A 27,815-nucleotide genomic window follows, 5' to 3' on the forward strand; every position below is an offset into this window, starting at 1 on the left:
GAGAGAGATCCCAAGTAGGCAGAGAGGCAGGCAGAGAGAAAGGGGGAAGCAGGCTCCCCGCTGAGCGGAGAGCCCGATGATGCGGGGCTCAATCCCAGGACCCTGAGACCATGACCTGAGCCGAAGGCAGAGGCTTTAACCCACTGCTAAGCTCATTTTCTTAGGTCTACAATTCTTCCTTGCTTTAAGAACATACAAAATCTGAAACAAAGTGAAGTAAAATATGTGAAAACTGGAACTCATAAAGCACTGAACTGTTGTCTAAGGCAATGGTTTTCAAACACTGATGAACATCTAAATACATCTAATAACATCCAAATGACTGGCTAATTTGATAATCCATGGATGCCTACCTACTACCTCAAACCTTTGGAATCAGAATCTATAAAAAGCAGTCAGGGCATTTGTATTTTGAGCAGCTCCCCAGTTGTTCTGATGCAGAGTGTGAGAATTAAATGTTATGTGATTAAGTACATGATCGTCAGTGGCAAGGAAACCTGAGTTCAAATACCTTTTCTAATACTTAACTAGCACTGGGACAGACCACCAACTACTTCCCTAACACTATTTCTAATCCATAATAAGTGGGACAGGCCACTCAAATATATCAAGTGGTTGTCTGGAGGACTAAAGATGACGACACATAAAATGCTTAATGTAACTCCTAGCACATTTACTAAGCACTGAACGAATTCATTCATTTAACATTTATTTAGCACTTACAGAGTATCATGAGAAATATTCCATTAATTTATTAAGTACTAATAAATATGGCAACTCTGCAATGGTGTCATGGGAACAAAATTATGGGAATCTATCCTATTCAAGAAAGCCTTCCCCGAACTGAGCTGAATAGGCAGTAGTAACTGGATCAAGAGGAAAGAAGTGCATTTCCAGGCAGAGAAGTATCATAGCCAAAAGGCACATCCTTGAAGCCGAACAGAAAGAGAGTGACTGGGGAAGAAAGGAACGCCAGAACTCATTGTGGAGATCAGGCTGGAAAGGTAACCAGGGACCCAAACAGGTTGTTAAGAATGCTAGTTTCTCTTAAAAGGGCTTTACACATGAAGACAATGTGATCAGATCTGCATTTTGAAAAAGTCACTCAATCTGGTGTGGAAAACTACAGATCTGGCCACAAAAATGCAGGTAGGCCATAATTAGGAAGCTGGTTATACTTCAGATGAGAGATGATGATGGCTGGAACTAGGGTACTAGTAGTGGAAATGAAGAGTGGACATAATTAAGAGGCCCAATTAATAAACATCAAGAAAAATTCATATGAGTCATGCAAGACAGGAAGATGTCACACTTCTACTATAGAAAGGGATGGTGAAGCTAGTCACTTGAGTTAAACACAATACGAGGATTGTTAGTGATGGGGGGAGATAATGAATTTCAAACATGAGTAGGGTAGTTATTCCCAATTATTGGGTCGAACTGTTCAGAAGTATGCTATTGTATAGAAGTACAATGCATCTGTTTTTATTGGGTGTTTCTGGATCTCAGGGACAAAAGAATAGGTCTTGGCATGTGTGTAAAGTGGATCTGAACAGAATGATCCTTACCTTCCATTAGGTTCCTTTCCTTTACACAATCTTCCAAAAGCATCTTTTATGACTAATTTAATATTGTCTCAAGAATTCTATTTATACATTCAGCTAATAAGCCATTTTTAAGCTTTAACATGAGTATTTATATTAAAGAATAAGACAAGAAGCCGAACGAGTACCTGACTCTCAAGCCATTACCAGAACATGATCGGTTTCAAAGTGACAGGAAGGTTTGAAGCATTCTCGTTAAACTATGTTAATTTTCCGGAATGGATAGAGGTGGGAACGCTACTTAGAAAACTTATTATTCACAGAATCCAATTTGTTTAAATAAAAAAAAAAAATCATCATACAAATAATGCCTGATTTTGACCTACGAACAAATTAGTTTGCACTTACAAGTTTAAGTCACTACTGACATGGCACTTTTAAGTCGCTCGAGTCCAGTTCCACGGAAGATTGTTATAGGGGTTGACCTACGAGTAGTGGTCTCCTTAATAGGTGATCAGAGGTGTGTATTCAATCGGATCCCAAGAAGTTTCGCAAGCTTTATCGGTCTAAACCTTCCTCCACCCTTTCTCTCCCGCTTAGGAAAAAAAGGGCGCAGGAGCCACTGAGGGGGGTGTTAGTCTTCACAAAACACCTGCCCCACCCACCTCACACACAATAACCTTCCGTTCCAGAACTACAGCTACTGTCTGAAAAGGACGCCTGGCGGTAGGGCGCTCGCCGTTCGGTAACCCAGGTAATCAGGTGCAGACCTCAGAACTGACTGGAGCTGTTTCACCCAGGCGCGGAGTAGTGTCCAATTTCCCAAAAGGGAACCAAGATCGCCACCGCGGAAACCCGAGCTCCAGGCCTGAGAGAGGGGCTCTCCTCCCGCAGATGACTCCGGCCCTGGTCTCCCGTCGCCTCCAGGCCTGTTCGGGGGACTCGGGCCTCTCGGATCTGCTCCCCGGACCTCGCCGCTCCCCCAGCCCGGCTCGGCGAGGGCGCCCACCGTCCCGGCCCGCACCCCGCAGGCCCGTCACCAGGCAACAGTCACCAGCTCTAGGGCCTTGGGAAGGCCTACCCTGGGCGCGGGTCCTTCCCTATTCCCTCCTCGCTAGCCTTAAGAGCCCAGGAGGGAGTGTGGCAGGTGAAGGAGATCGCCCGCTGCCCGTGGGCGGTCACTCACCTCTTCCCCTCTTTCCCCGGAGGGGCGGTGCTGGGGCTCGTTTCCCCCGCCCCCCCAAACGCTTCCTGGCGGCTCCTGTTCAGCCTCAGAGTGTGGCCGCGGCCGCCGGCTTACTCCATAGCCTCCTCCACCCGTGCGGCCTCAAAGGCTGAAGCCGGAGGAGGGAAGGGGGAGGGGAGGGGAGGGACTGGGGAAGAAGAGTACGGGAGGGGGAAGAAGACCGAAAGACCGGCCGGCCAGGGAATGACGTCACTTCCGACAGATTGGGAAGGGGCGGAACCCAGGGACTATAAGCCCCGCCCCAACCCGGTACTCAGGGGCGGGGTTACAAGCCGGGGGAGGAGCCGGAGCGCGAGCGAGTGGCGGTTCTTTCGACCCTGCGGTTCCGTAGTCTTGTCAGCTGGAGCGGGGTTCCCGGGCCATGACCGAGCGGGCGGAGTTTCGTGAGCCCTAGCGGTACCTTCTGTCGGAAAAGGAGGACAGAGAGCCCTATAGATCGTAACCAAATGCGTACTGAAGGGAAGGGCCGCTGAGAGGAGCGGGTGGTTTGGACCTGACTCCTGAGGGCCGTCCGTTTCCCCGCCCACCTGTCCTCTCTGGTCCTGGGTGAAGAGTCACTATGCTTTTTCTCGAGCTACTCTCCCTGGGGTGTCCAGGGAAGCAGTGCTTCACAAACACTAATATGCACACAAATCATCGGAAGACTTTGTTAAAATGCAGTTTGGATTCAGGAATAGGTTCTGATACTCTGCATTTCTAGTAAGTGCCCAGAGGACGCCAACGCTGCTACAGGTCCCTCTGGCTTTACTCAGAACAACAAGGGTTAAAGTACAAGGTGGCAAGCATGAGAACTATGTCCTTAACCCAGCCTGCTTGTTTAATGATGAAGGTTAGAGAGACAGATGGTCGACCCTTGTCTGCACCCATCATAGCTTTTTCCACCCCACTCCGCCCTACCCTCTTACCTAGTCGCCCATCACTTCTTCATCAGTCAATTCCTCGCTTTTCACTCCTGACCCTCTACCCCTTACTCCTGTCTCCACAGTACCCACAGGGTATTGGGCTACTATTTCAAGGATAAACAGATGGACAATTTCTGTAACAGAAGACATTTGAAGGTGATGGGGCTTTTATTTCTGTCATTTTGTCATAAACACAGACTATTATGGAAAATTGGGCATCCTGTTATGTATGGCTTTCTTTTTGAAGTGATGAAATGATCTGAAATTAAATAATAGTGATGGTTGCACAACTTTGTGAATGTACTAAAAAACCATTGAATTCTACATTTTAAAAGGGTGAATTCCAGGGTGACTGGTTGTCAGAGCAGGTAACTCTTGATCATGGGGTCGTGAATTCACGCCCCACCTTGGGCATAAAGCCTACTAAAAAATAATAATAATTTAGGGACACCTGGGTGGCTCAGTTGGTTAAGCAGCTGCCTTTAGCTCAGGTCATGATCCCAGCATCTTGAGATCGGGTCCCACATCAGGCTCCTTACTTGGCAGAGAGCCTGCTTCTCCCTCTGCCTCTGCCTGCCACTCTGTCTGCCTGTGCTCACTCTCGCTCCTCTCTCTCTGACAAATAAATAAATAAAATATTTTTAAAAATAAATAAATAAATAATAATAATAATAATAATTTAAAAATAGGGATCTCATGGTGGCTCAATTGGTTAAGCAGTTGCATTCAGCTCACTCATGGCCCTGGGATCCAGCCCCATTGGGGCTCCTTGCTCTGCGGGAGCCTGCTTCTCTCTCTCCCCACTGCCCATGCTCTCTCACTCCCTCTCCCTCTCTCTCTCTCTCAAATAAATAAAATCTTTAAAAGAAATAATCTAAAAAACAAAGGTAGATTTGTGATATGTGAATTATATATATCTCAATGAAAAAATTTTACTGTCTCCAATTAATTGAAAAATGTATGTATGTATATTATTTAAAAGTTCACAAATATATATAAAAAGTGAACACAAAGTTTAATTGCTTGAAGGTTAGTCTTCTAGACCTTTCTATTTATTTATTTTTATTTTTTATTTAATTATTTATTTATTTGACAGAGAGGGAGGCAGAGAGAGAGGAAGGGAAGCAGTCCCCCTGCTGAGCAGAGAGCCCAATGCAGGACTCCATCCCAGGACCCTGAGATCATGACCTGAGCCGAAGGCAGCAGTTTAACCCACTGAGCCACCCAGGTGCCCGAGACCTTTCTATTTATTTACATATATTTGTGTGTAATTCAGGAATTAATTTTCATGTAACTAAGATGATGGTACACACATTTTCCACTTGCTTTCATTTTTGTTTTGTTTTTCCTACCTAATGAAATCCTTCCACACTCTAAATTTCATTCTTCCAAATTAGCTGTTTAATATTCCACAGAAAGCTATGACATAATCTATATAAATATAACCCAGGTTTATTGTTTTCAGGTTTTTATTATTCCTCAAAAAAAAATTTTTTACAGAACAACTGGCAGATAAATTAATTCATTTTGTCCAGCTTCTTGGCCTAGATCTCTTTCATGAAGATCTTGCCATTGGTCAAGAGAGGCAAAATGAAGAAAGAAAAAGCAAAGAGCATCATGAAGCCACAACTCTAATAATCAGGATTCTAATGTGTGTGTGCAATTCTTTAAATATGCCCTAAAATAATATTCTAAGTGTAGCTAGCAGTTAATCATGAAACACTTAAGGGTCTATAAATTCACACAATAATATATTCCATACCAGTGAAGCAAGTTCCTGGGTTTACTCTGTTTTTTATTGGCAGACATGGTGCAGTCTTAGTAAATAGATTATGGTTTACATAAGATGGGAGGAAAAGAAAAGAGGTGCCGGCAGCAGATATGCCCTATAAAAGCATAAGGTTGTCAAAACTGGGAAGCCTACATATTTTTGAGTATTCTAAATTTGTAAGAAACATGTTTAATTTTTTTTCTTTTCAGGATGCTCTAGTCCTTTTCAATCTACTCAGCTATGGGATGGTATTATTCACTCCCATCAGACACAGGTGGAAATGAAAAGGAGACATCATTTATGAACATACAAACACTGTTTTACTGGTTTTGTTCCTGTTGATGTAGTATTAAGTCATCTTATGCAAAATATGTGCCTAAGTAGTGTAATGACACCTCTCTTCTTTTTTTTTTTTATTTTTTTTATTTTTTATAAACATATATTTTTATTCCCAGGGGTACAGGTCTGTGAATCACCAGGTTTACACACTTCACAGCACTCACCAAAGCACATACCCTCCCCACTGTCCATAATCCCACCCCCTTCTCCCAAACCCCCTCCCCCCAGCAACCCTCAGTTTGTTTTGTGAGATTAAGAGTCACTTATGGAAAGAACCTAGATGTCCATCAACAGATGAATGGATCAAGAAGATGTGGTATATATACACAATGGAATACTATGCAGCCATCAAAAGAAATGAAATCTTGCCATTTGCAACAACATGGATGGAACTAGAGCGTATCATGCTTAGCGAAATAAGTCAAGCAGAGAAAGACAACTATCATATGATCTCCCTGATATGAGGAAGTGGTGATGCAACATGGAGGCTTAAGTGGGTAGAAGAAGAATAAATGAAACAAGATGGGATTGGGAGGGAGACAAACCATAAGTGACTCTTAATCTCACAAAACAAACTGAGGGTTGCCGGGGGGAGGGGGTTTGGGAGAAGGGGGTGGGATTATGGACATTGGGGAGGGTATGTGATTTGGTGAGTGCTGTGAAGTGTGTAAACCTGGTGATTCACAGACCTGTACCCCTGGGGATAAAAATATATGTTTATAAAAAAATAAAAAAAATAAAAAAAATAAAAAAAAAGAGTCACTTATGGTTTGTCTCCCTCCCAATCCCATCTTGTTTCATTGATTCTTCTCCTACCCACTTAAGCCCCCATATTGCATCACCACTTCCTCATATCAGGGAGATCATATGATAGTTGTCTTTCTCTGCTTGACTCATTTCACTAAGCATGATACGCTCTAGTTCCATCCACATTGTCGCAAATGGCAAGATTTCATTTCTTTTGATGGCTGCATAGTATTCCATTGAATGACACCTCTCTTCTTAAAGGAGTTTGTCTTTGCACATTCTAATGAATCATAAAGTATTTGAACCAGTAGGAATGAAGCTATTGAAAAATGAAAAGGAATTAGAATTTGAAAATTCAAACAGTAGTCTCTACAGATCTCTAGGCAATAAATCATCTTATATTTTTTGCAAAAGAAGAAAAGGATTCTGCGAATGGGTTAACTGATGAAATAAAAGTGAAGGAATCTTTAAGTTTAGTATCAGCCAATATACTGTAATATATTGTGCTTAGACTCGGACAGAACTGACTTTGATGAGCTCAGCTTAAACATCATGCTTTCAGATTTATTCAGAAGCCAATTAAAAAAAAAGCCATGTGAAAATTAATCCATGTCTGTGTTTGCTCTAAAACCGCTATGGAAGACATTACCACATTTTTTTTTTTCAGAATTACAAGGAAATTTTGTATCTTCTTTGATGAGTTATAAGCTTTATAATTTTGAAAAGTGACTTAGCCAAAGAAAAAAGAGCCAAGATTATCTGGAAACTAAGAGTAAAAAATTTCTATTACATTATAGTAATCATGTTAACTTTAGAATTAGTATATTTTATTTATTTACAATCCTAATTTGTCCTCTCTTGGTGACATTCTATTATCTAACAAATTTATTACTGGCGGTTTTTTATTGTAAGCTCCCTGAAATCCATTGTGGAAATAGGGAGTGTCTAAATAAGTTTTAATAAGTTAAAATGTATATTTGAAATTCTGATCCCACATATAATATATAGAATAGAATAGAGAATAGAATAGAATAGAAAAGTCCACATATTCTTTCTTAACAGACCGGGAAATGAAATGATTTCAAATCCTCTAGCACAAGAGATTGGTGAGGAAAGAATAAAGGGACTTATTCATACAATGAGTGGGAATATGGCTTTACCTTCAAATATCATATTTGACAAAACTGTTCTTTCACTTTCAAAAAAAGGTAATTTCAGTTTTCATTATTTTTTCCTGAACTTTGTAAGGAAGAGCTGATTTTTTAATTACCTTATTTTTTAGAACAGTTTTAGGTTCACCAAAAAATTGAGTGGAAAATAGAATCCCCATGTATCCCCTGCCCCCATAGGTATCAACATCCTGTACCAAAGTGATATATTTGTTACAATCTGTGAACCTATTTTGATACATCATTATCATCCAAACCCTATAGTTTACATTAGTGTTCACTCTTTGTGTTATATATTATATATTACAAATGTGTAATGACATGTATCCACCATTATAGAATCACACAGAATGGTTTCATTGCCCTAAAATTCCTCTCTGCTTCACCTATTCATTTTTCCCTTCCTCATAACTGCTGGTAACCAACATTACTGTCTCCAAGAATTGACTTTTCAAATATGATAAAAGTAGTGTGTTTGGTGTATTGATTCTCTACTCCTTTATTAGAGTTTCCTTCTACATAGGAATTAGACAAGACAGGGGAGCCAACATAGATTCAGTAACATTTATTTTTTTACAATGACTATGATTAACTGAAGTGTTGAATCCATACTACCAGAAAAAAGACATGTAGACTCACTACCAGTCCTCACTATGTATAATCCAAGACCATCTTCTATAAGCATATCCTTTTTCCATTGTATAAACCCTTCCCAAACATCTCCCCACCCTTTACCTTTCAGGACAAACTAAGCAACCTGTTGCTACACTTTATTTACTTCATCTACTTGTGGTTTTCTCCTTATGTTGCCCCTAAAGGTGGAAAGAAGAGCCCCATAACCAAGGCAGTTAAGAGGAATGCATACGTAATTCATTAATGGTTACATCTTTTATTGCATTTGGTCAAATCATTACAGAAGCAAGACGAGAATGATTTGCACCGTGGAGGAGCAAAATATAACAATAATTAAGAGAAGTGTCATAAGGGAAAGACGAGGTGCCCAAAATGGGGGCAATAAAAGAGAAGTGGGACTAAAAGAGAACTCTGAGGAAGACTAATGGACACTCAGAGGAAGAGGAGCCAAGCAAAAGTGATTCTTATCTACTACGCATGAAAAACAAGTTGTCCCATCATTTCCCCTTTAAGATGTAGGGTATCTCTAGAAATTCCTAACTAAAGATGGCTATAATTTATCAGTAAATATGTCAATTAAAAAATAGTTTCCGGGGCGCCTGGGTGGCTCAGTGGGTTAAAGTCTCTGCCTTCAGCTCGGGTCATGATCCCAGAGTCCTGGGATCGAGCCTCATATCAGGCTCTTTGCTCGGCAGGGAGCCTGCTTCCCTTTCTCTCTCTCTCTGCCTGCCTCTCTGCCAACTTATGATCTCTGTCTGTCAAATAAATAAAATCTTTAAAAAAAAAATAGTTTCCAATTATCGGGTCTTTCCCTTGCTAAGCAATCTGTTATGCATTTTGTATGTATGATTAACAATAGGCCTCTAAAGTAAGGATTAAAACTTCCATTTTATACTTGAGGAAACTGAGACTCAGAAGGATAAATAAATACATAAAACATAGTAGGAAAGGAAAGCTGGCATTCTGATGTACTTTTAAAATGTTGTTATTGAATGTGAAACATTCAAATAGTCCTACATGTTTTATTAACAAAAATTAGTAGTTCCCTACCCTTCTCCTCTCACTCATTTCCTCCTCCCCAGAGACATCCATCTACAACTTGTATCTCTTATACCTAAATAGCATGCTTATAATGCCATCTCATGATCTTTTGTTTTAGATACATCTATTAATTTCCTACAGAAGAGAATGGGGTTCTAGATCTCTCCCCTCCCTGATATCTTATTTCCCAAACATCTTATTTTTTTTTATTAAGGTTTTATTTATTTTAAAATAAATAGAAAAAGAGAACAAGTGGTGGGAAGGGCAGGTGGAAAGGGAGAGAATCTCAAGCAGATTTGGCACTAAGTGCAGAGCCCACTCAAATCCCATAATGGGTTTTTTCTGAGGTCACAACCTGAGCCAAAACCAAGAGTCAGACGCTCAACCAACTGAGCCACCCAGTGCCCCCCACAAAATACTTTAAATGGTACATAAGTTTTTTATACTCTTTTACGGGTAATAGAATTAACAGAAAATGTTAGATGAAATTAAGAAGAATATATACAGATTAAATACTACTGCGTTTAGCCAGAAATTTTAAACATTAAGTCACAAAAGAATAAACTATTAAGCTTTGTAAAAAGAAAAAAGAGAGTTTTTATGTTAAAACAAAAATCATCCAAGTCTGGGAACCCCTGCTTTAGTTTAGACTGATAATTTTATAGATAAGGGAACAGTCTTAGAGAAACTAGATAATTTGCCAAGTTTCCACATTTAATGAATGGCCTCAGATTCAGACATAGATTTCCATACTTTTATCAGTGTTTTATCATTATTGTTGCAGCAAAGTGTTGTTAACTTATGACATGAGAACGATTGAAATGTATTTGGTGTATGATTGCTCTTTGCTCCAAGTGAATGTGTCAGCCTTCAGAACAGAGAAACACAAAAATTATTTTAGTTGTTCTTTCTAACAAAAGCATAGTTTTCAATGGAGTTTTTCATAGGTTACTAAGAAATCTCTTTTATCTTCAAAAGCCTTTTAAATCTAGCAGTTTGAGGGGTTTTCCGGTTTTTGTCTCTGTAAAAAGGTTTGCAAAAGAGAACTAACTTGAAAATTCACTGATTGCTCACGTATTTAGTGCAAAAAAAACTCACTTGCTTAGAAGAAAAATGTCCAAACCAAAATTTTCTGGAGCAAGTACATTTGGAAGTTTCTCCCATTGCTAACAAATCAGGCATGAATGGGTTTTTTCTGTTGTTATCCACTGAAATCTGATTTTTTTCGTGATCTTCTAGCAAAAAACAACCCCAGCAGACATATTAACAGACATAAAATTAGAAATAAAACAATACAGGCACTAGCTGATTTTATAAAATTAAATAATTAGCTGGCCAACAAGACAATTTAAGCTACTTTCTCTTTGACAAAACACGGCTGGTTAGAGGTTCAGGCTGGCTCAGCTGGTAGAGCACGTGACCCTATTTTTTTTTTTTAATGTTCCAAGTTTTTATTTAAATTCTAATTAGTTAACATGTAGTATATTAGTTTCAGAGAAGAATTTGGTGTTTCAACACTTACATATAACACCCAGTGCTCACAACAAGTGCCCTCCTTAACATCCATCACACCTTTAGCCCATACCCCACCCACCTTCCCTCCAGGAATCCTCAGTTTGTTCTCTGTAGTTAAGAATCTCTCTTATGATTTACTTCTCTCTCTTTTTTCTTTCCCTCATGTTCATCTGTTTTGTTTCTTAAATTTCACATATGAGTGAAACCATATGGTATATGTCTTTCTCTGACTCATCTCACTTAGCATAGTACTTTTAGCTCCATCCACACTGTTGCAAATGGCAAGATTTCATTCTTTTGATGGCTGAGTACTATTCCATTACGTATGTATACCACCTCTTCTTTATCCATTCATTGGTCCATGTACATTTGGGCTTTTTCCATAATCTGATTATTGTTGATGAGAATATATGATTCTTGGGGCCTCTGGGTGGTTCAGTTGGTTAAGCATCTGCCTTCAGCTCAGGTCATGATCCTGGGGTCTTTGGATAGAGCCCCCCCCTCCCCCAATTGTGTACCCTGCTGAGTGGGAAGTCTGCTTCTCTCTCCCTTTGACCTTCCCCCCGCCCCGCCTCCGCTCCTGTTCTCACTCCCCCCCCAAATGAATAAATAAATAAATCTTTTGATCTTAGGTTTGTAAGTTCAAGCTCCATGTTGAGTATAGAACATACCAAAAAAAAAAAAAAAAAAAAAAGGCTGGTTAAAGGTGTGCAATTGGCAGCACACCTATATAAATTTCATCCAAGAAATAGAAATATTAGTTCCTCTATTTTTGAGAAAAGCCATTTCTTAATTTCCAAATGACTAAAAAACTACTTCACTTGTGTTGAGAACTCTCCTAGCAGTGGTAAAGCAGCGTGATCACTGCAGGCTTCATTGCAAATTTGCATTTGTTTAGCATGAAGAGTTAAGGTGCACCTTTGCTGAGACTTGTTTGCTTTTTACAGTTATTTGGTTTTTTTACTAATAATATCATGACTAATATTTCAAAAATATATGTGTGTATTGTTTTAGAAATGTTAGGGTGCAGAATACAACCTCTCCCTCATTTCTGTGGGGTAGGTCTCAGAAACGTCGATACCAGCTAGAGCAACTCTATTGTTAATATGTTTTACTTGACTTACTTGAATATGTTTGGACAAAGTTTTCCTCAGTACAAACAAAGTTTGCATCCTACTGAACATACTGTACTCCTGCTACCAAAACATTTGCACACTTAATGAAATTGCCTGTTTACTTACTTGTCTTTAATCCCACTAGAGGGTGAAATACTTAGGGAAAGTCCTTTTCTTGTTCATCATTGTATCCCCATTGAAGGGCACAGCACCTAGCTGTTGGTAGGTGTAGACATTTAATGAATAAATGACGCCAAGTACAGTCTCCTCACTGAATATTTTCTTTTTATATATACATCATATATATATATATATATATATATATATATATGCACATATGTATATGTGTATATAATCTATCCTAAACAGGATAGATTATAATACTGGAGCACTTGGGTGGCTCAGTTGGTTAAACGTCTGCCTTCAGCTCAGGTCATGATTTCAGGGTCCTGGCATTGAGTCCCACATCAGACTCCCTGTTTACTGGGGAATCTGCTTCTCCCTCTCCCTCTGTCCCTTCTCCTGCTCATGTTCTCTTCCTCTCTCGAGTGCGTGCACTCTCAAATAAATGAAAAAGGATTAAAATTGCAATACTAACACATCTTGCACTGCTTCTCTTCTTCTCTGCTCAGTTTCTTTCCATAAAACTTAATCACTAACAAACACACTACATATTTCACTTCTTGTTTGTTTGTTTCTCTGTTTATTGTCTCCCATCCTCCTCCCCTAGAATATAAGCTCTGTTAAGGCAAGGATTTTTGCCTGTTTGGATTACCATTATATATTTGGCACCAAGAACAGTGCCAAGAACAAACTAGATCTCAATAAATATTTGTTGAATAAGTTAATGTTCTGCCTTGATGCTGCTGCAGAATACTCTTTTTTTTTTCCAGTTTTGGACTTATTTATAATATATCTACTTGTATTTCTCAGTGATTTTATAAAATTTGCCTTTGCCCATTTCATATGTGGCTATGTCAGCCTCCTTATTTAGGGCATGGCTGCTGAAAGTCCACTAGTTTTTATGTATTTTCAGTGCCATGCCAAAAGATTAGTACTAACAAATGTGGACTAATTGATTAGAGGCTACTTATGATACCAAGTCTTCACTAAAAGACTACTAATTTGATTTCTTTTTGGTCATTAACTCAAAGGTAGCAAAGTGAGATGCCTTTAGGAGACAGACAGATCAGAGATCAAGGGAGTACTTAATTATCGATCATGTAAAGATACATACACCATTGTTTTGCTTGAATTGTATGGCCCTCTCAGGCTATTTTTCCTTTTCCCACTTAACACAGAGATAGAAATATCTGCAGGGAAAACTACAGCAAAACCTATAGTATCAAGAAAATGGTAACTGAGACCCTGCCATACTGTTTGGGGTACAACAGAGTGGTAGGGTTTATGGTTAACTGGAAATGACATGCCAACCCAAAGAGAGTATCCAATAATTCATACCAACTGTCTGTGGTTAGGCATTTGAATTCAAGCCCAGTGTTTTATGAGATCTTGTGATTTTTTTACAGGGAAACTTGAAACCCAGAATTTTACAAGAAATCTGTCATTTTTATACAAGTTAATTTTATTCAAAATACTTTGTAACAAAACAACCCATAGCTATGGTCCAAATTTAATGCATAAGCTACCAGGTTGGGAGCTCTGCAAGAGATTTACAATAGCTACTACTTTTATAATTTTGTTTGACTTAAAGGAAAAACAATACATTAATTATTATCTCATGATTAGGATAATGAAAAATTTCATTAACTCTTAAAAGAAATGACCAAAAACCCAAGTTAAGACTAAGCTAATACTGTATTTTAATTTAAAAGAGAGAAATACAGTTATCTGTGTCACTTGAATAAAATTATAATTAGTAATCTTATATTCTCTCAGATCTGTACAATAACTCTTAAGCTTGAGTAGCAGTTTTTTATATTTGGAATTGACCTATTGTTGGCTTTCAAAGCTAGGTCAGGAGCATCTGGTTAGTTCAGTCAGTTAAGCAGCCAACTCTTGATCTCAGGGTTATGAGTTCAAGCCCCATGTTTGGCTCCATGCTGGGCATGCAGCCTACTTAAGAAAAATATAAATGAGGTGTGCCTGGATGTCTCAGTCATTAAGCATCTACCTTCGTCTCAGGCCATGATCCCAGAGTCCTGGGATCAAGCCCCACTCTGCTTGGCAGGAGGCCTGCTTCTCCCTCTCTCACTGTGTCTTTCAAAATTAGTCTCTTTAGATTTGGTTAAATATAAGTTAGATTTAATTATATTTTATCAGTTTTTAGGTAGTTAATGGAAATGTTAACTATTTGTTTTTGTTTTTAACTCTGGGGTTGACAACCGGTTTATTAATGCATCATTTAAATGTCTGGATACTTTCCTGACCAGTTATAGTTACAATTAATCAGCAGTTAGTACCAAAAGGAAAGACTAGACTGAGTATGCAGAAGATACTCTTTGATGTCATAATAAAATACTATAATCAAGAGAGAGATTGCCTATTAACTGATGAGTATTCTGATATTCAGTCAGGAATTATTGAACTTTTAGGTAAAAGAAGATATTTAAATCTTAGTTTTTTTGTATAATAATATATATTTTTTAGATTTTTTAAAATTTATTTGACAAAGAGAGATCACAAGTAGGCAGAGAGGCAGGCAGAGACAGAGGGGGAAGCAGGCTCTCTGCTGAGCAGAGAGCCCGACATGGGGCTCGATCCCAGGACCCTGAGACCATGACCTGAACTGAAGGCAGTGGCTTAACACACTGAGCCACCCAGGCGCCCTTGTATAATAATATTTTAAAAGATTTTATTTATTTATTTTATAAAGAGAGAGAGCAAGGGTGCGGAAAGGAACAGAGGAAGAGGGACGACATGCTCAGGCTCATGACCCTGAAATCAAGAGTCAGACCCTTAACTGACTGCACCACCCAGTTACCCCTAAAATATTTTTAAAGATACAAGTTTCATGGGGAACCTGATTGGCTCAGTCGGTAATGCATATGAATCTTGACCTCAAGGTCGTAAGTTCAAGCCCTACATTGGATGTAGAGCTTACTTAAAAAAAATAGAACATTTAATAAACTGAGTATTACATTTTAATATTTTTCTTCAGTGGTGTCAAAGTACTTGATGAAGTCTTTTTTCACATCACTAATGTTACCTGCCATGTAAATTGTACTATCAAATGTAACTAATAGTATAGGACATTAGATCTAAGGTAACTATATCACAGGGGCATTGTAAGAAACATACTTTAATATAGTATAGCATTAGAGAGCTGAGGTATCTGGAAATATTAATTTCTGATGTATTACATCAGATCTTTTGGCGATCTTTTACAAAAATAAAAACTGAGTGACATACATTATGTCACTTTTTTAGCTATGTAGGTAGCCATATAATTTCTTGTTAAAAATAAAATGTTATTTGATAATGATGGATGTAATTATGCTTGCCATATAGAATTATAAAGATTTATTCATTTTTTATTAGAGAGCGAGTGTGTGGGGGGAGGGGGAGGGGGAGGGGGGAGAGTGGCTGGGGAGAGGGAAAGAGAGAGGAAGAGGGAAAGACTCTCATCTGGCTGGAGTTGGGCAGGGGGCTTGATCCCATGACCCATGAGATCATGACCTGAGCCAAAACCAAGAGTTGGTCCCTCAACGGACTAAGCCACCCAGGCACCCTGTAGAATTATAAAAATAGTTTCCTGTGTGTTTGAAATATTTCACCATAAAACCTTCTTCCTGTAAAAAAGAATCCACAAACCAAATACAGCATCATAGCCTTATAACTGACTACCAAGTATTACAATCTTCATTTTTTTGTAACCCATGTTACAGAAAATGGGAAAAGAATAGAAGCACTTGAAACAGCATAACTGTATCTAAGATTGTTACTGCGCAATGTTAGAGAAGAATCATGAGGGCTACTTACCTTTATAACTCTTGTATCAGAACCTAACACCCACAAGTTACAAAAACAGGGAAAATTTTTCAATAACTGTTTTAACAATTTCCTGGTCTTTTGTAAAAAAAAAAAAAAAAAGCATTTAAGCTAAGGTTAATCTTTCTGTTTACAGTATGATAACAAAACAGTGATCCTGAAAACTCTTGTCAAATCAAAGCAGTTTTGCAAATGAGATCATTATTGAAAAAGTATGTGACAGGGGTTGCCTGGGTGGCTCAGTCATTAAGCGTCTGTCTTCAGCTCAGGTCATGATCCCAAGGTCCTGGAATCGAGCCCCACATGGGGCTCCCTGCTTAGTGGGAAGCCTGTTTCTCCCTCTCCCACTCCCCTTGCTTGTATTCCCTCTCTTGATGTCTCTCTCTCTCTGTCAAATAAATAAAATCTTTAAAAAAAAAAAAAAAAGTATGGACAGAACAAGAAGTCTGGTTTTTACTGGAGTATCACTCTGAGCTATTCAAGGTATCTCTGGCATTTTGCCCGGGCACATTTATTACTAAACTATTTGTGTCCAGCAAAAAGGTAAATCATTCACTTAATAAATAATTTACTGAGTACGTGTAATGTGCAAAGTTTGAAGGGATGCTATCTCCCCATATCCACTAAAAAGAAGAAGCAGTCTTAAAACAATGTCAATATTTACAAGCATATTGATACATTTCTTCAACCCATTTCTGGTGCATTACTAAGTGCCAGGCACTGTTACAGCGGTTAGAATACATCAGCATACAAAACACAATGATGCAGGCCCTTGAGGAGTTTATATCCAAGCAAGGGACAGCAGACAATAAAAAAATACACATCATATAAATCATATACATAAATCATCAAGTCGTATAGTTTGATGGAAGGCAATACATGGAATACTTGCAATATAAAGGGAAAAGAGCTGGTTAAGGGGATTTAGGGTACTAGAGTGAGGGAGAGCGGGAGCTTACAGTATTAAGGCGGCCAAGATTAGCCTCATTAAGAAAGTAAGAGTTGAGGGGCGCCTAGGTGGCTCAGTGGGTTAAAGCCTCTGCCTTCAGCTCAGGTCATGATCCCAGGGTCCTGGAATCGAGCCCCGCATTGGGCTCTCTGCTCAGCAGGGAGCTTGCTTCCTCCTCTCTCTCTGCCAACTTCTCTGTGATCTCCGTCTGTCAAATGAATAAATAAAATCTTAAAAAAAAAGAAAGAGTTGAGCAAAGCCTGGAAGGGGGAGAGAGATTCAGCGAAATGGCTGTGAGGTCTGTGTAGGATAGAGGTCTTGGGCAGAGAGAATACTTCTCTCGCCTAGCTGGAGAATGCTTCTCTCGCCACACCCAGAGATTATGCTTCCTAGTGCAGAGGACCTAGGGGTGATGCATGCGTGGATGCTGAGGACCAGTAAGAAGTGGTGAGCAGAGGGGAAAGTAGTAGGAGATAAAGTCAGAGAAGTTGGGGGCCATTGTAAGCCATTGGAGAAACTTTGTTTCTGCTTGGAATAAAATGGGGAATCACTGGAGGGTTTGAGAACAGTACCAGTAGCCTGATTTGACTGACATTTATAAAGATAATCCCGTCTTTTTTTTTTTTTTAAGATTTTATTTACTTGTTTGACAGAGATCACAAGTACGCAGAGAGGCAGGAAGAGAGAGAGAAGGAAGCAGGCTCCCCGCTGTGCAGAGAGCCCAATGCAGGGCTCGATCCCAGGACCCTGGGACCATGACTTGAGCCAAAGGCAGAGGCTTTAACCCACTGAGCCACCCAGGCATCCTGATAATCCTGTCTTTTGTGTTGAGAATGGGTTGTACAGGGGCAAGGGTGGAAGTGGGAACATCTTTTTTGAAGGCTCTTGTACTAATCTGGACAAGAGATATGGTGACGAAGAAAAAGAGTAGCAATAGAGTTAGTAAGATAGGGTCAGATTCTTGATATATTTTGAAATATCTTAGAAAAAGATTGTCTTTTAACCTCACTCTATATTTTAGTACCAGGCAGTGGCATTTTTAGCATTATTTCTCTTAAAGCCTTTACAAAGAATTGTTCCTTCTTCAATTTCTTGTTTTAAAAAAATTCTGATGTCACAAGAAACACATTTGCTCAAATTTTGTAGCGGTTCTGTCAGCCTTAACTGAAGCTTCTTTTTCATTACTTCAGAGAAAAAGATGGTTTTAAGTATATATAATGGAAGCAGTCCCCCATTTATGAATTTTGTTGTTTTGTTTTAAGTAAATGCTATGCCCAGTGTGGGGCTCGAACTCACGACCCTGAAATCAAGAATCACATGCTTTGCTGACGAGCCAGCTGGGTGCCCCACCGCCATTTGTGAATGTAGAATGAAATATATTCTTCTTAAGTCAGTTATTCTGTACTTAGTTTTTCATCAAAATAATAATAATAATAATAATAATAATAATAATAATAAAGGGAGCTTGGGGCCAAGTTTACATAAATCTTTACTTCTATAGTCACTAAACCAAAATTCATGTGTATGATTTACTTGTAAAATAGTCCCCAGATTCCAAGTAGGAATTACGATGAACATCTCCCCTGCCCTCCCCTTCCTTACCACTTAACTTCTGCACATTCTTCTTTCTCACCCTGCCTCCTCCTCTAGGTAAATAAATTATCTTTTCTGCCTATGGCCGAAAAGTTACCCTGTCCTGTTAGAACTAGCGGTGTCATAGAGAAACTCACTCGTTCAAATTTTGTAACAAGCCACAAAAGAACTTGACAAGGGGGTAGGATTCAATAAATGAAGGATGAGGGGATGCTTCTGGAAACCTGGGATAGAGTATTTCAGGGAGGCTGAGATTTGGCTATTTATGATAGGGTCTAAGCATTTCCCTGTTACAGGGTTTACCTACACTGTCTACAAGCCTGTCTGGAACATTTTCCTCCCAAACCTTATGGCTTATTCCTTCACATCTGTGAAGGCCTCTGTTTAAAATGTTATCATCTCAGAAACACAGAAAGCTTCCCTAAGATAGCTACCCATCTTCTTCCTTCTAACCTCTTACTCTGCTTTATGCTTTCTTAATGGCACTTAATTAAATGCCTGAAATTATATTATGTGTTTGCTGATTTTTAAAAAATTGTTCTTCTCTCCCAAGAGAACATAAATTTCATGAGTTCAGAAACTTTTCTTTTCTTTTTTTACTTCAGAATTTTGGTTTGTTTATTCATCACCTAGAACAGTGTCTGGAACATAGCAATCACTCACTAAATTTTCACTGAACGACAGAACGAATTAATGGGGACAGCTCCATGACTGAAAATTGGCAGTACATTTGAAGCTAATGGAAATGTATCCCAGGGTCCAGGATAAAAGAGCTGCGTGGGGTGCCTTCCATAATAATATTAGCTGATGGATTATTTACCCCAGATACATATAGTAATCTGGGATTACTTTTGTGTAACCCAAACTGGAAAGGAATATTTATCATTTTTAAAAGAATAAAATTGTAATATTGAAAAGCAACCATTTATATATGGACCATGTAATTACAATGTAAGATTATTTAGACCAGTGTTTTTATGGAAATACAAATTTTCATTATTATAGGAGAGCATTACACTAAGGATTGGTTAGCCTAGTTTCAGTTAAAGTACATACATGAGAGTAGAAAATAGAATATGAAGAATTCTAAAAAAGTTTCAAGTATTTATACCCTCTATAATTCAGAGACCTTCTGCTACCCGCCCCCTCTCTCCATCTGCAACCCTCTTCCTCTACTCATTGGTCAAAAATTTTGAGAGGTTTTTCTTATGTTGGATTCCTGGCTAGAAAAAAAATTCATATTAAATATTTGACAATACCTGTTTTTATGTTGGATAAAACACAAGAACTGTTTTATGTTGGATCTGGTTGTAAGAAACTTAAGAAGTTTCTATGTGGAGAAGATCCAGATGCCATACCAGATATTGATTCAGATTTGTTCCTTCGTCATCATTAAGAGACTATTATAGCCAAGTAAGTTGGAAAGGAACCAAGGGAGAGTGTGTAATAAATATATAATAAAAGATAGTTATATGAAGGTAACTTTTTTTATCTCCAGTGCAAGTTCTTCTGTAGTTCTTTTTTTTTTTTTTTTTAAGATTTTATTTATTTATTTGGCAGACAGAGATCACAAGTAGGCAGAGAGGCAGGCAGAGAGGGGTGGGGGGAAGCAGGCTCCCTGCAGAGCAGAGAGCCCAATGTGGGGCTCGATCCCAGGACCGAGGGATCATGACCCAAGCTGAAAGCAGAGGCTTAACCCACTGAGCTGCCCAGGGGCTTTAACCCACTGAGCCACCCAGGTACCCCCTGTAGTTCTTTTTGAAAGCTCTTTGTCTGATTACCTTTAATCTAAAAAGGTGAAAATTTTCTCTCTCAGTGCTGCTTCCAAGTCTCACCTCCCCTTCTATTACCTACCTGCCTGTTTCCTTGCTCCTCTGCTCACTCTCTCATCTCTTTTTCTGACTGTCTCAGATTCTTTCTCATATGTGTCATTCTCTCTCACCCCTTTCCTTCTCTTTTCTAGGAAATGACCTAGTTTTATAGAGGAACCTGACCTTCCCAGTTGAATAAATGCCATGAATTGTTTCACTCGATGTCTTGTGGCAATTGATCTCATTCTTTAGTTTGGATTTTCTTTAAACTATCAAATATTTTCAGTATTAATTTCCTAAGATTGTCACGTGAGAGGCAAAATAGCATAATAGATCTAACTGTGGGTCCTGGGGCCAAATTACCCAGGCAGGTGGCTTAATCTCCTTGTGCTTCATCTTCCTCATTTACAAAATGGGAATAAGAATGGCATCTACCCCACTGGGTAATAATTAAATATGTAACATTTATACTCAATACTAATATCATAAATTTTAAAATATTACAAATATTTAAATTGTATAATTATTTAGATATTAAATACTATTACTACATTTACTATTACTTGATACTAATATTGAGCACTACTATGTGTCAGACACTGTGCTGAAAACTAACATAGGTTTATGAAATTATTTCTTCTATACAATATTTTTTGTAGGCATTACTACTATCCTATTTTATAGGTGAGGTAATTGAAGCTTTAGAGAGAAGTTAATTTACTTAGCCAACTAGAAAAGTAGGTAATGTTGTTTTCCTTAAAAAAAAGTTTCTAAGGCATTACTAATTTTTAGAAAAAGCATTCATACGGTGGGACATAAATTTATTTTCCTGACTTACTTGGAACTTCTCAGCTAATAGATTTTTTTCTCATTCCTTTCTTTAAACACAGGGCATATGGCAAAGGGTATGTTGCCACATGTATCCTGTCTGTTGGATGCAGTTAAACAACAACGCTAATAAAGTATTCTGAACTTAGCATCTGGAATCTTTTTGGATTAATTCAATCATATCTTACTAAACTTCATTCGGATGCCATTACTACTGTAGCTTTTTACATTCAATTTCTCATTACTTTTGGCTTTTGAGAGAAGTGGAGGAGTTGCAGGCATTTAATATTTATTTCTATTCAACAACATGCTTTAAAGAAAGATAATGAATATGAGTCCTTGCACAGGGCTATGTGCGGCAAGCATTTGGAAAGTGAAAAATGATCTCAATATTTCCCCCTAAATAGCATCGTTCTTTTGTCTCTTTGTGAAGTTTATCCCTTATTGAATAAGATTCAGATTGTATCATTATATAATTTAATTGAAAAATTTTTAAGATTTTATTTATTTATTTGTCAGTAAGGTAGGGCTAATACTAATAATACCTACACACCTAGACCTGAGGTTACTGAAGACTTAATGAGGGAAAAGTACAATAAGTTTGGCACAGGGTATGCACTCATGTGAAGCTACTACTCTATTGTTATATGAAGGATGTAGATTCTAGATAGAGGTTGGGTCCAGGTGTTTAAATTTTCAAAGACAGTTTAATTCCAGGGTATCACCATAGGTGTGTTTAAGTAAAAGCCATTTTATTGACGATAGATAAAAACCCTGAAATTGATGGCCTTCGGGATTTCAAAGGTTACTCTGATTAAGAACTTCTTTCATGTGTGGGGGCTAAGGCATCTTCAATTGTAGATGAGCATCAGGAGTCGCTTAGTTGACATGCTAACACAGCTCACAGAACAGTGAAAAAAGCACTGCTCGTGTTCACAAAATTATTTGTGTTTTGAACATGCCTCTGATGAGGTTCATGACATGCCACCCCAAAATATGACATTTGGCATATTGAATACTTTAAGCTGAAAGAGTCTGAAAACATGGCAGGAGCAGGAAAGCCACCCTGACCTTCTCCCTCCTTGCTCATCACTCGCCTTCCCTGAAAAAAGCCAAAAAACAGGGCCATCTGGGTGGCTCAGTGGGTTAAAGCCTCTGCCTTCGGCTCAGGTCATGGTCCCAGAGTCCTGGGATCAAGCCCCACATCGGGCTTTCCACTCAGCGGGGAGCCTGCTTCCCCCTCTCTCTCTGCCTGCCTCTCTGCCTACTAGTGATCTCTGTCAGTCAAATAAATAAATAAATCTTTAAAAATAAATAAATAAATAAAAACCATAAAGCAGTCCTGTTAGAGGTGCCCTCCTTACATTCAAGGTAAGGAGCTTCTTTACCTCTGAAAACAAAGGGACACAAGAAGAGTCAGAACAAACAGGCCTTGCTAAGTTTTCCCCAGTTTATTACAATTACCTGGTACTCAGCCTATTGTATTCTTCTACAAGTGTCTACTGGTCATCAAACCTAGCATAAAAGTATGAGGACTGTTTCTTTGAGTTTTCATTTCCTTATGGAGGTTCCTGTGGCAAACAAAACTTAATTTGTATGTTTTTCTCCTCTTAATCTGTCTTTACACACTTTACTTTTGAGACCCAGCCTGAGACCCTAAGAGGGTCAAGGAAAACTTTTTCCTCCCATATACTTCCAACTTATTAACCACAACACTTAAATCCCTTGTGTATTTGTCTTGAAACTAGGATAGGAGTTCCTTGCTTCTCCTACTTCATGGAGACATTTTGAAGATCAAATGAATAATATATGTAAAATAAGATAGTACCCGTTTTGCTAGGGAGCGCTTTGTAAAGAAGCAGTTTTATTACTCTGAGGCAAAGAAAATATGAGCAAAAGTAATATCATCCACCATATTCTGGAAAAAAATGAGTCCAGCATGAGGCCAGTTTGGATATATACATTTCAGGTTGTTGTCTTTTTTTTTTTTTTCTTACTTGCTTTTTCAAATTTTCTTTTTTTTTAATACTTTTTTTAAAGACTTTTAGACATTTTGCCAACACTTAACAAGGAGTTTGGAGAAAAAAGGAAAGGACAGCTCAATGTCTTCCCCAGCTGGCTCTTCAAATCAATAGTAACCTCAACATGTCTTTGAAACAACAACAAAAAAGAGAAATTATTTAAGGAATTTCAAAACACCTTCCAGAAGCTTTACATTAACACTTCTGGGGGGCAAGAAACTACCATTTGTAAATACAAGCAATTCTCTGGTGATTTTCTCAAACTGCTATACTTAGACTTCAGAGACAATGTAGCCTGAAGATTGTGTGATTATCCTTAAAATATGTTAAGGAAGGTGGACAAAAGGTACACATTTCCACTTACATAAGTCATGGAGATATAATATACAGCATGATGATTATAGTTAATAATACTGTATTGCATATTTGAGAATTGCTGAGAGAGTATACCTTTAAAAAGTTAAGAAAGTTTTTAACTTCACAAAGGAATACAAATTAAGTTCATGTATGCTGATTCACTTAATCATGCCATTAAAAGTACTTACTAAATGTGCTATTATCGTGGATCCGGTACAGTTAATTCTGTTAAAAAATTTTCTTCCCACAGAAAAGGAACATTTTAATTCATTTGTTCTCTGAAGAAAGCATGCACTTTCCTTTGTATGTATTATTGTTAAGTTACTTTCTTAGGCTACTGTGAATTGTGTAAACAGAGTAAGATTTTTTTTAAAGTAGAATATTTTAAAAGTCACAAATCTAAAATTCTTTAATATCTAAAACCATGATTTTGGCTTCTCTAAATCTTCATCACCCCAGAGAGTATTTCATGGGTTTCTTCTTCCCTCCTGGTCTTCTTCTTCTTCTCTCCCTCCCCCCTCCCTTTCTCCTCCTCCCCTCCTGTCTTCTCCCTCTCTCTCTTTTTTTAAGTTGGTTAAGTCACTTTGTGACATCATTTTTTCAATGCCATATACATTGCGGATTAAATCCTTGTTGAAAGTTACACAGCAATACATTCTTTTGTGGTCTTAATTTGCGCTTTGATCAGAGAAGAATGTATCATAAGTACTTGAAAAAATATATATTGAAGTAATGTCATCTTTTTTTGTTGTTCAAAAACTGATAGTTTCTTGAAATTGAATCCTTAGAGTCAAAGTTCTCAATTAAGAGTGTGAAAAGGTTTCAGAGGGCTGAAATACAATGTACTTTCTAAAATCATGTGCAATTTTTTGTGTGTGTATGTGCTTATGGTGTTTTTCTAGGAAGTAATCCACAGCATCACCAGATTCTCAAAGGGTATTATGATCTAGGCACATTAAGAACCACCGAATTAGAGAATCAACACTATTGATTCTGTCTTCAGAGAATATACTAAAGGCCTTTATTGATGTATATTTATTTTCAAAATTTTGCTTTTACTTTATGAATAAGCTATTATTCTCAACGTTCAGATATTATGCTAAAATAAAGGTATTCGCTGGATGAATTCTGAGTTCCTGTCCACTTAAAACAAAACAGAAAACAAAGTAAAATAATTTTATGATACTAGAAGATATGACTACCCTAATCTGTGGGTGTTTTGAGATGAGGAGGACATTGATATATCTCCAGTAGGAGACCTGAAAGGGTGATTCTAAGATTTTTTTTTTTTTTTTTTTTGATGAAGATCATAGGTAGGCAGAGAAGCAGGCAGAGAGAAAGGAGGAAGCAGGCTCCCCACAGAGCTTGACCCCCAGGACCCTGGGATCATGACCTGAGCCAAAGGCAGAGACTTTAACCCACTGAGCCACCCAGTCGCCCTTGAAAGGGTAGTTCTAAAGGGATCAGGAAAACACTGAAAACATGCAGCCAAATATTCTTTAGTGGAAGAGGTGCAGGGGAGAGTCTCCTTATTAGGAGAATCAGGTTGGGGGATTGCTCAGTATCACTGTGAAAGGCTAGAACTTTGAGGAATGCATGAAGGATATGACCATGTCTTTGTATCTGCTGCTGAGGGGATTACATACAACCTTAAGGAAACATCTTTCCTCTGAGCCTTTTTTTTTTTTTTTTTTTTTCTAGAGTAAAAATGTACATGCATAGATTTGTATTTCAAAGATTGGACCAGAAATATCAAAGATACAAAGGCAAGTGTGTGGTATGGCAGGTAACATCAGGATATGGGCTCTGGTGTCAAAGATCTTGATTTAATACTTGACTTCAGAAGGGAGTTCAGAAGGGAAAATGTTAGCAAGTAAGCTCCCTAGATTTAGGTGAAATCCAATTTAGAATTGGTAGAATTACTAGTTGTTCAGCAATGCTTGAAATATTTTACTATTGTATAAAGTGAATGAAAAATTCTTATAACACTCTCCAATAAAGCTTATTTTGGCCAACAAATACACTATTATTCAATTGAACTTGTTTACGAAGAAAAGTTGACTTCTACTGAATAGTTTTTGGAGGTTCTGAGGCATGAATTCCTAACCCAACAGTTCCGCTCCACCTAGTGACAGCTCCACAAATTACAGTCACCCTGCTTTAGAATTCCCAAGGGTATTATTATTCGTATTTAGATTAAATATTTTTCCTTTTTGAGAGAGGATTTATAAAGTTTTCCCCCCTCTATAAAGTCCAGGTCCAATCATCGAAAACATTACCTCCTGTTAGAATATTCAGTAAATTTCTATGAAAATTAAGAGCCTAATTCATTAGTGCTTGGGATTCTGCTTAAACTTCTTATGCACTTTCTCAGGTACTAGCCAGGTAAATGAAAGATTTTTTTTTTTTTTTTTTTGAGGTGCCTGGGTGGCTCAGTCAGTTAAGCATCCATCTCTTGGTTTTGATTCGGGTCACGATCTCAGTGTTGTGAGATGGAGGCCCACATTGGGCTTCATACTGCTGAACCTGGAGCCTGCTTGGGATTCTCTCCCTCTCCCTCTCCCCCTCCCCTACTCCCTCCTCTTAGAAAAATAATTTCTAACTCAAAGTAATAAATGTTGATACAAAACTTTTCTCTTCTCACAACTTATATACATAAAGAATGTTCAAGACTGAAAGGCATTCTTGAGACCTTTTCCTCTGGCATTCTTTCTTCCCTGTACTCTCTACAAGTGTTTTTGGAAGTGTTTTTAGTATGCAATTGCTGGGACGCCTGGGTGGTTGAGTTGGTTGGACAACTGCCTTCGGCTCGGGTCATGATCCCGGAGTCCCGGGAGTCCCGGGATCGAGTTCCGCATCGGGCTCCCAGCTCCGTGGGGAGTCTGCTTCTCCCTCTGACCTTCTCCTCGCTCATGCTCTCTCTCACTGTCTCTCTCTCAAATAAATAAATAAAATCTTTAAAAAAATAAAAAAAAATTTAAAAAAGTATGCAATTGCTTATGGGCGAGAAAGACTTTTGACCATAAAAATCTAAAAAGTTAGCATTGTAACCCCAGTTCTTGTCACTTGACTCTGCCAATTATATTAGACAACTCTTTCGTTGCCTGATTTATTCAATTCATGAGTATAGTAATTCATTATTGACTATTCAGTATTGATGAATTCAGTAATTCATCAATAATTGATCTGTGCCAGCACTCTGTTTCTGGCTGGGACGAGCCATGCCACATGGAACCACTTGCAAACCAGGTTTGAAGTTTTTTCTCTGGTATTAGATAACCTCCATAAGGTCACAGATGTTGGGTGAGGGAAGGTAAACAGTGTGTGCAGTAAAAGTGCTCTAAGCCTGAGCTCATGGAATTTTCTTGTCCAGCCTGAATCCAGTCTCGTAAATAGCACTTCTCCCTGACACTGACGTGCTGCTGTGCATGCCTAACCTGCAGCAGGGCAGCAAAATGATCCCAGCAGCAGGACCCAGAACAGCCTTTCTTGCTCAATTTGCGTGAACATATGGGTGGCTAACAGTTTGACCAGAGGATCAGATACTTGAAAACTACAGGAAACCCGGGAACTAGAAACTTTAGGAAAGAAATACATGGATGGATGTCTCACAATAGTCTCCAGGAATGAGGATATTTGTGTTTTATACAGAGAAGGCTCTTAGTATCAGGTAGACAACATAGTCTACATTGTGAGTATTGGCTAGCTTCTTGCCCCAGCCATCCTAGTGCTTGCTCAATTGTTACATCGTGGGAAAATTCCCTCAGCTTCTTTTTAGTCTTTAGTAATGTCCATTCTACTATTCAGCCCATCATTTAAGGATAAGTAATCCTATTTTTTAATTTCTAGGATCTGTTATAGTAATCTGTTGTGATAGATGCATTTGCCTCATTAGTCTTTGAGAGATTATTACTTTTAAGTTTGTTTTCTTCCCTTAGGGATTCATTCTTGTTGCTCGATTTGGTGTACCTCTTGTGGTGTTTTAAGTATCCCTCAAATGTTTAATGTTTGGTTGTCCTTTCTTTTCCCCCCTCTTTTAAAAATTCCTGTTTACCTGTTGAATCTAAGTTCAAGTTAGGATGTCTTTCCTCAGCAGAAGCACCTATGTTGCTAAGTGCCCTAGGGTACTGCTCTGTCAGAATTCTTTCTAATGTCTGAGCTCTTATCTTTAGCCTGAGATCAGTGCCACAATCAGCTGTTTTCTTTAATTTTTTTTTTTTTACTTTGATGTCTTTAGTGGGTATAAAACTATTTTAGATTCTTTCCCTGTCCAATCCTTGCAC

The 27,815-nt window shown here is 38.4% G+C and overlaps 2 protein-coding genes across 4 annotated transcripts in view; one reads left to right on the forward strand and one right to left on the reverse strand.

Annotated features, from left to right (window-relative positions):
* SCYL2 (SCY1 like pseudokinase 2) overlaps nt 1-2,969 on the reverse strand; it is a 59,614-nt gene extending 56,645 nt beyond the window's left edge. For all 3 annotated transcript variants that reach the window (XM_059402271.1, XM_059402270.1, XM_059402269.1), the window contains exon 1: nt 2,731-2,969. The gene's annotated coding sequence lies outside the window, so the exon portion shown is untranslated. The remainder of the gene's footprint in view (nt 1-2,730) is intronic.
* DEPDC4 (DEP domain containing 4) lies at nt 2,439-27,518 on the forward strand. Its single transcript, XM_059404450.1, is given in 11 exon segments — nt 2,439-2,877; nt 3,025-3,216; nt 5,818-5,831; nt 6,827-6,985; nt 7,488-7,492; nt 7,612-7,757; nt 14,416-14,577; nt 15,871-16,009; nt 16,106-16,150; nt 16,372-16,516; nt 27,471-27,518. Coding segments are annotated over 11 exon segments (1,494 nt in total).
* The last annotated feature ends 297 nt before the right edge of the window (nt 27,519-27,815 follow it).

This window comes from Mustela nigripes, chromosome 6 (assembly GCF_022355385.1).
Source record: "Mustela nigripes isolate SB6536 chromosome 6, MUSNIG.SB6536, whole genome shotgun sequence".
Lineage (NCBI taxonomy): Eukaryota > Metazoa > Chordata > Mammalia > Carnivora > Mustelidae > Mustela > Mustela nigripes.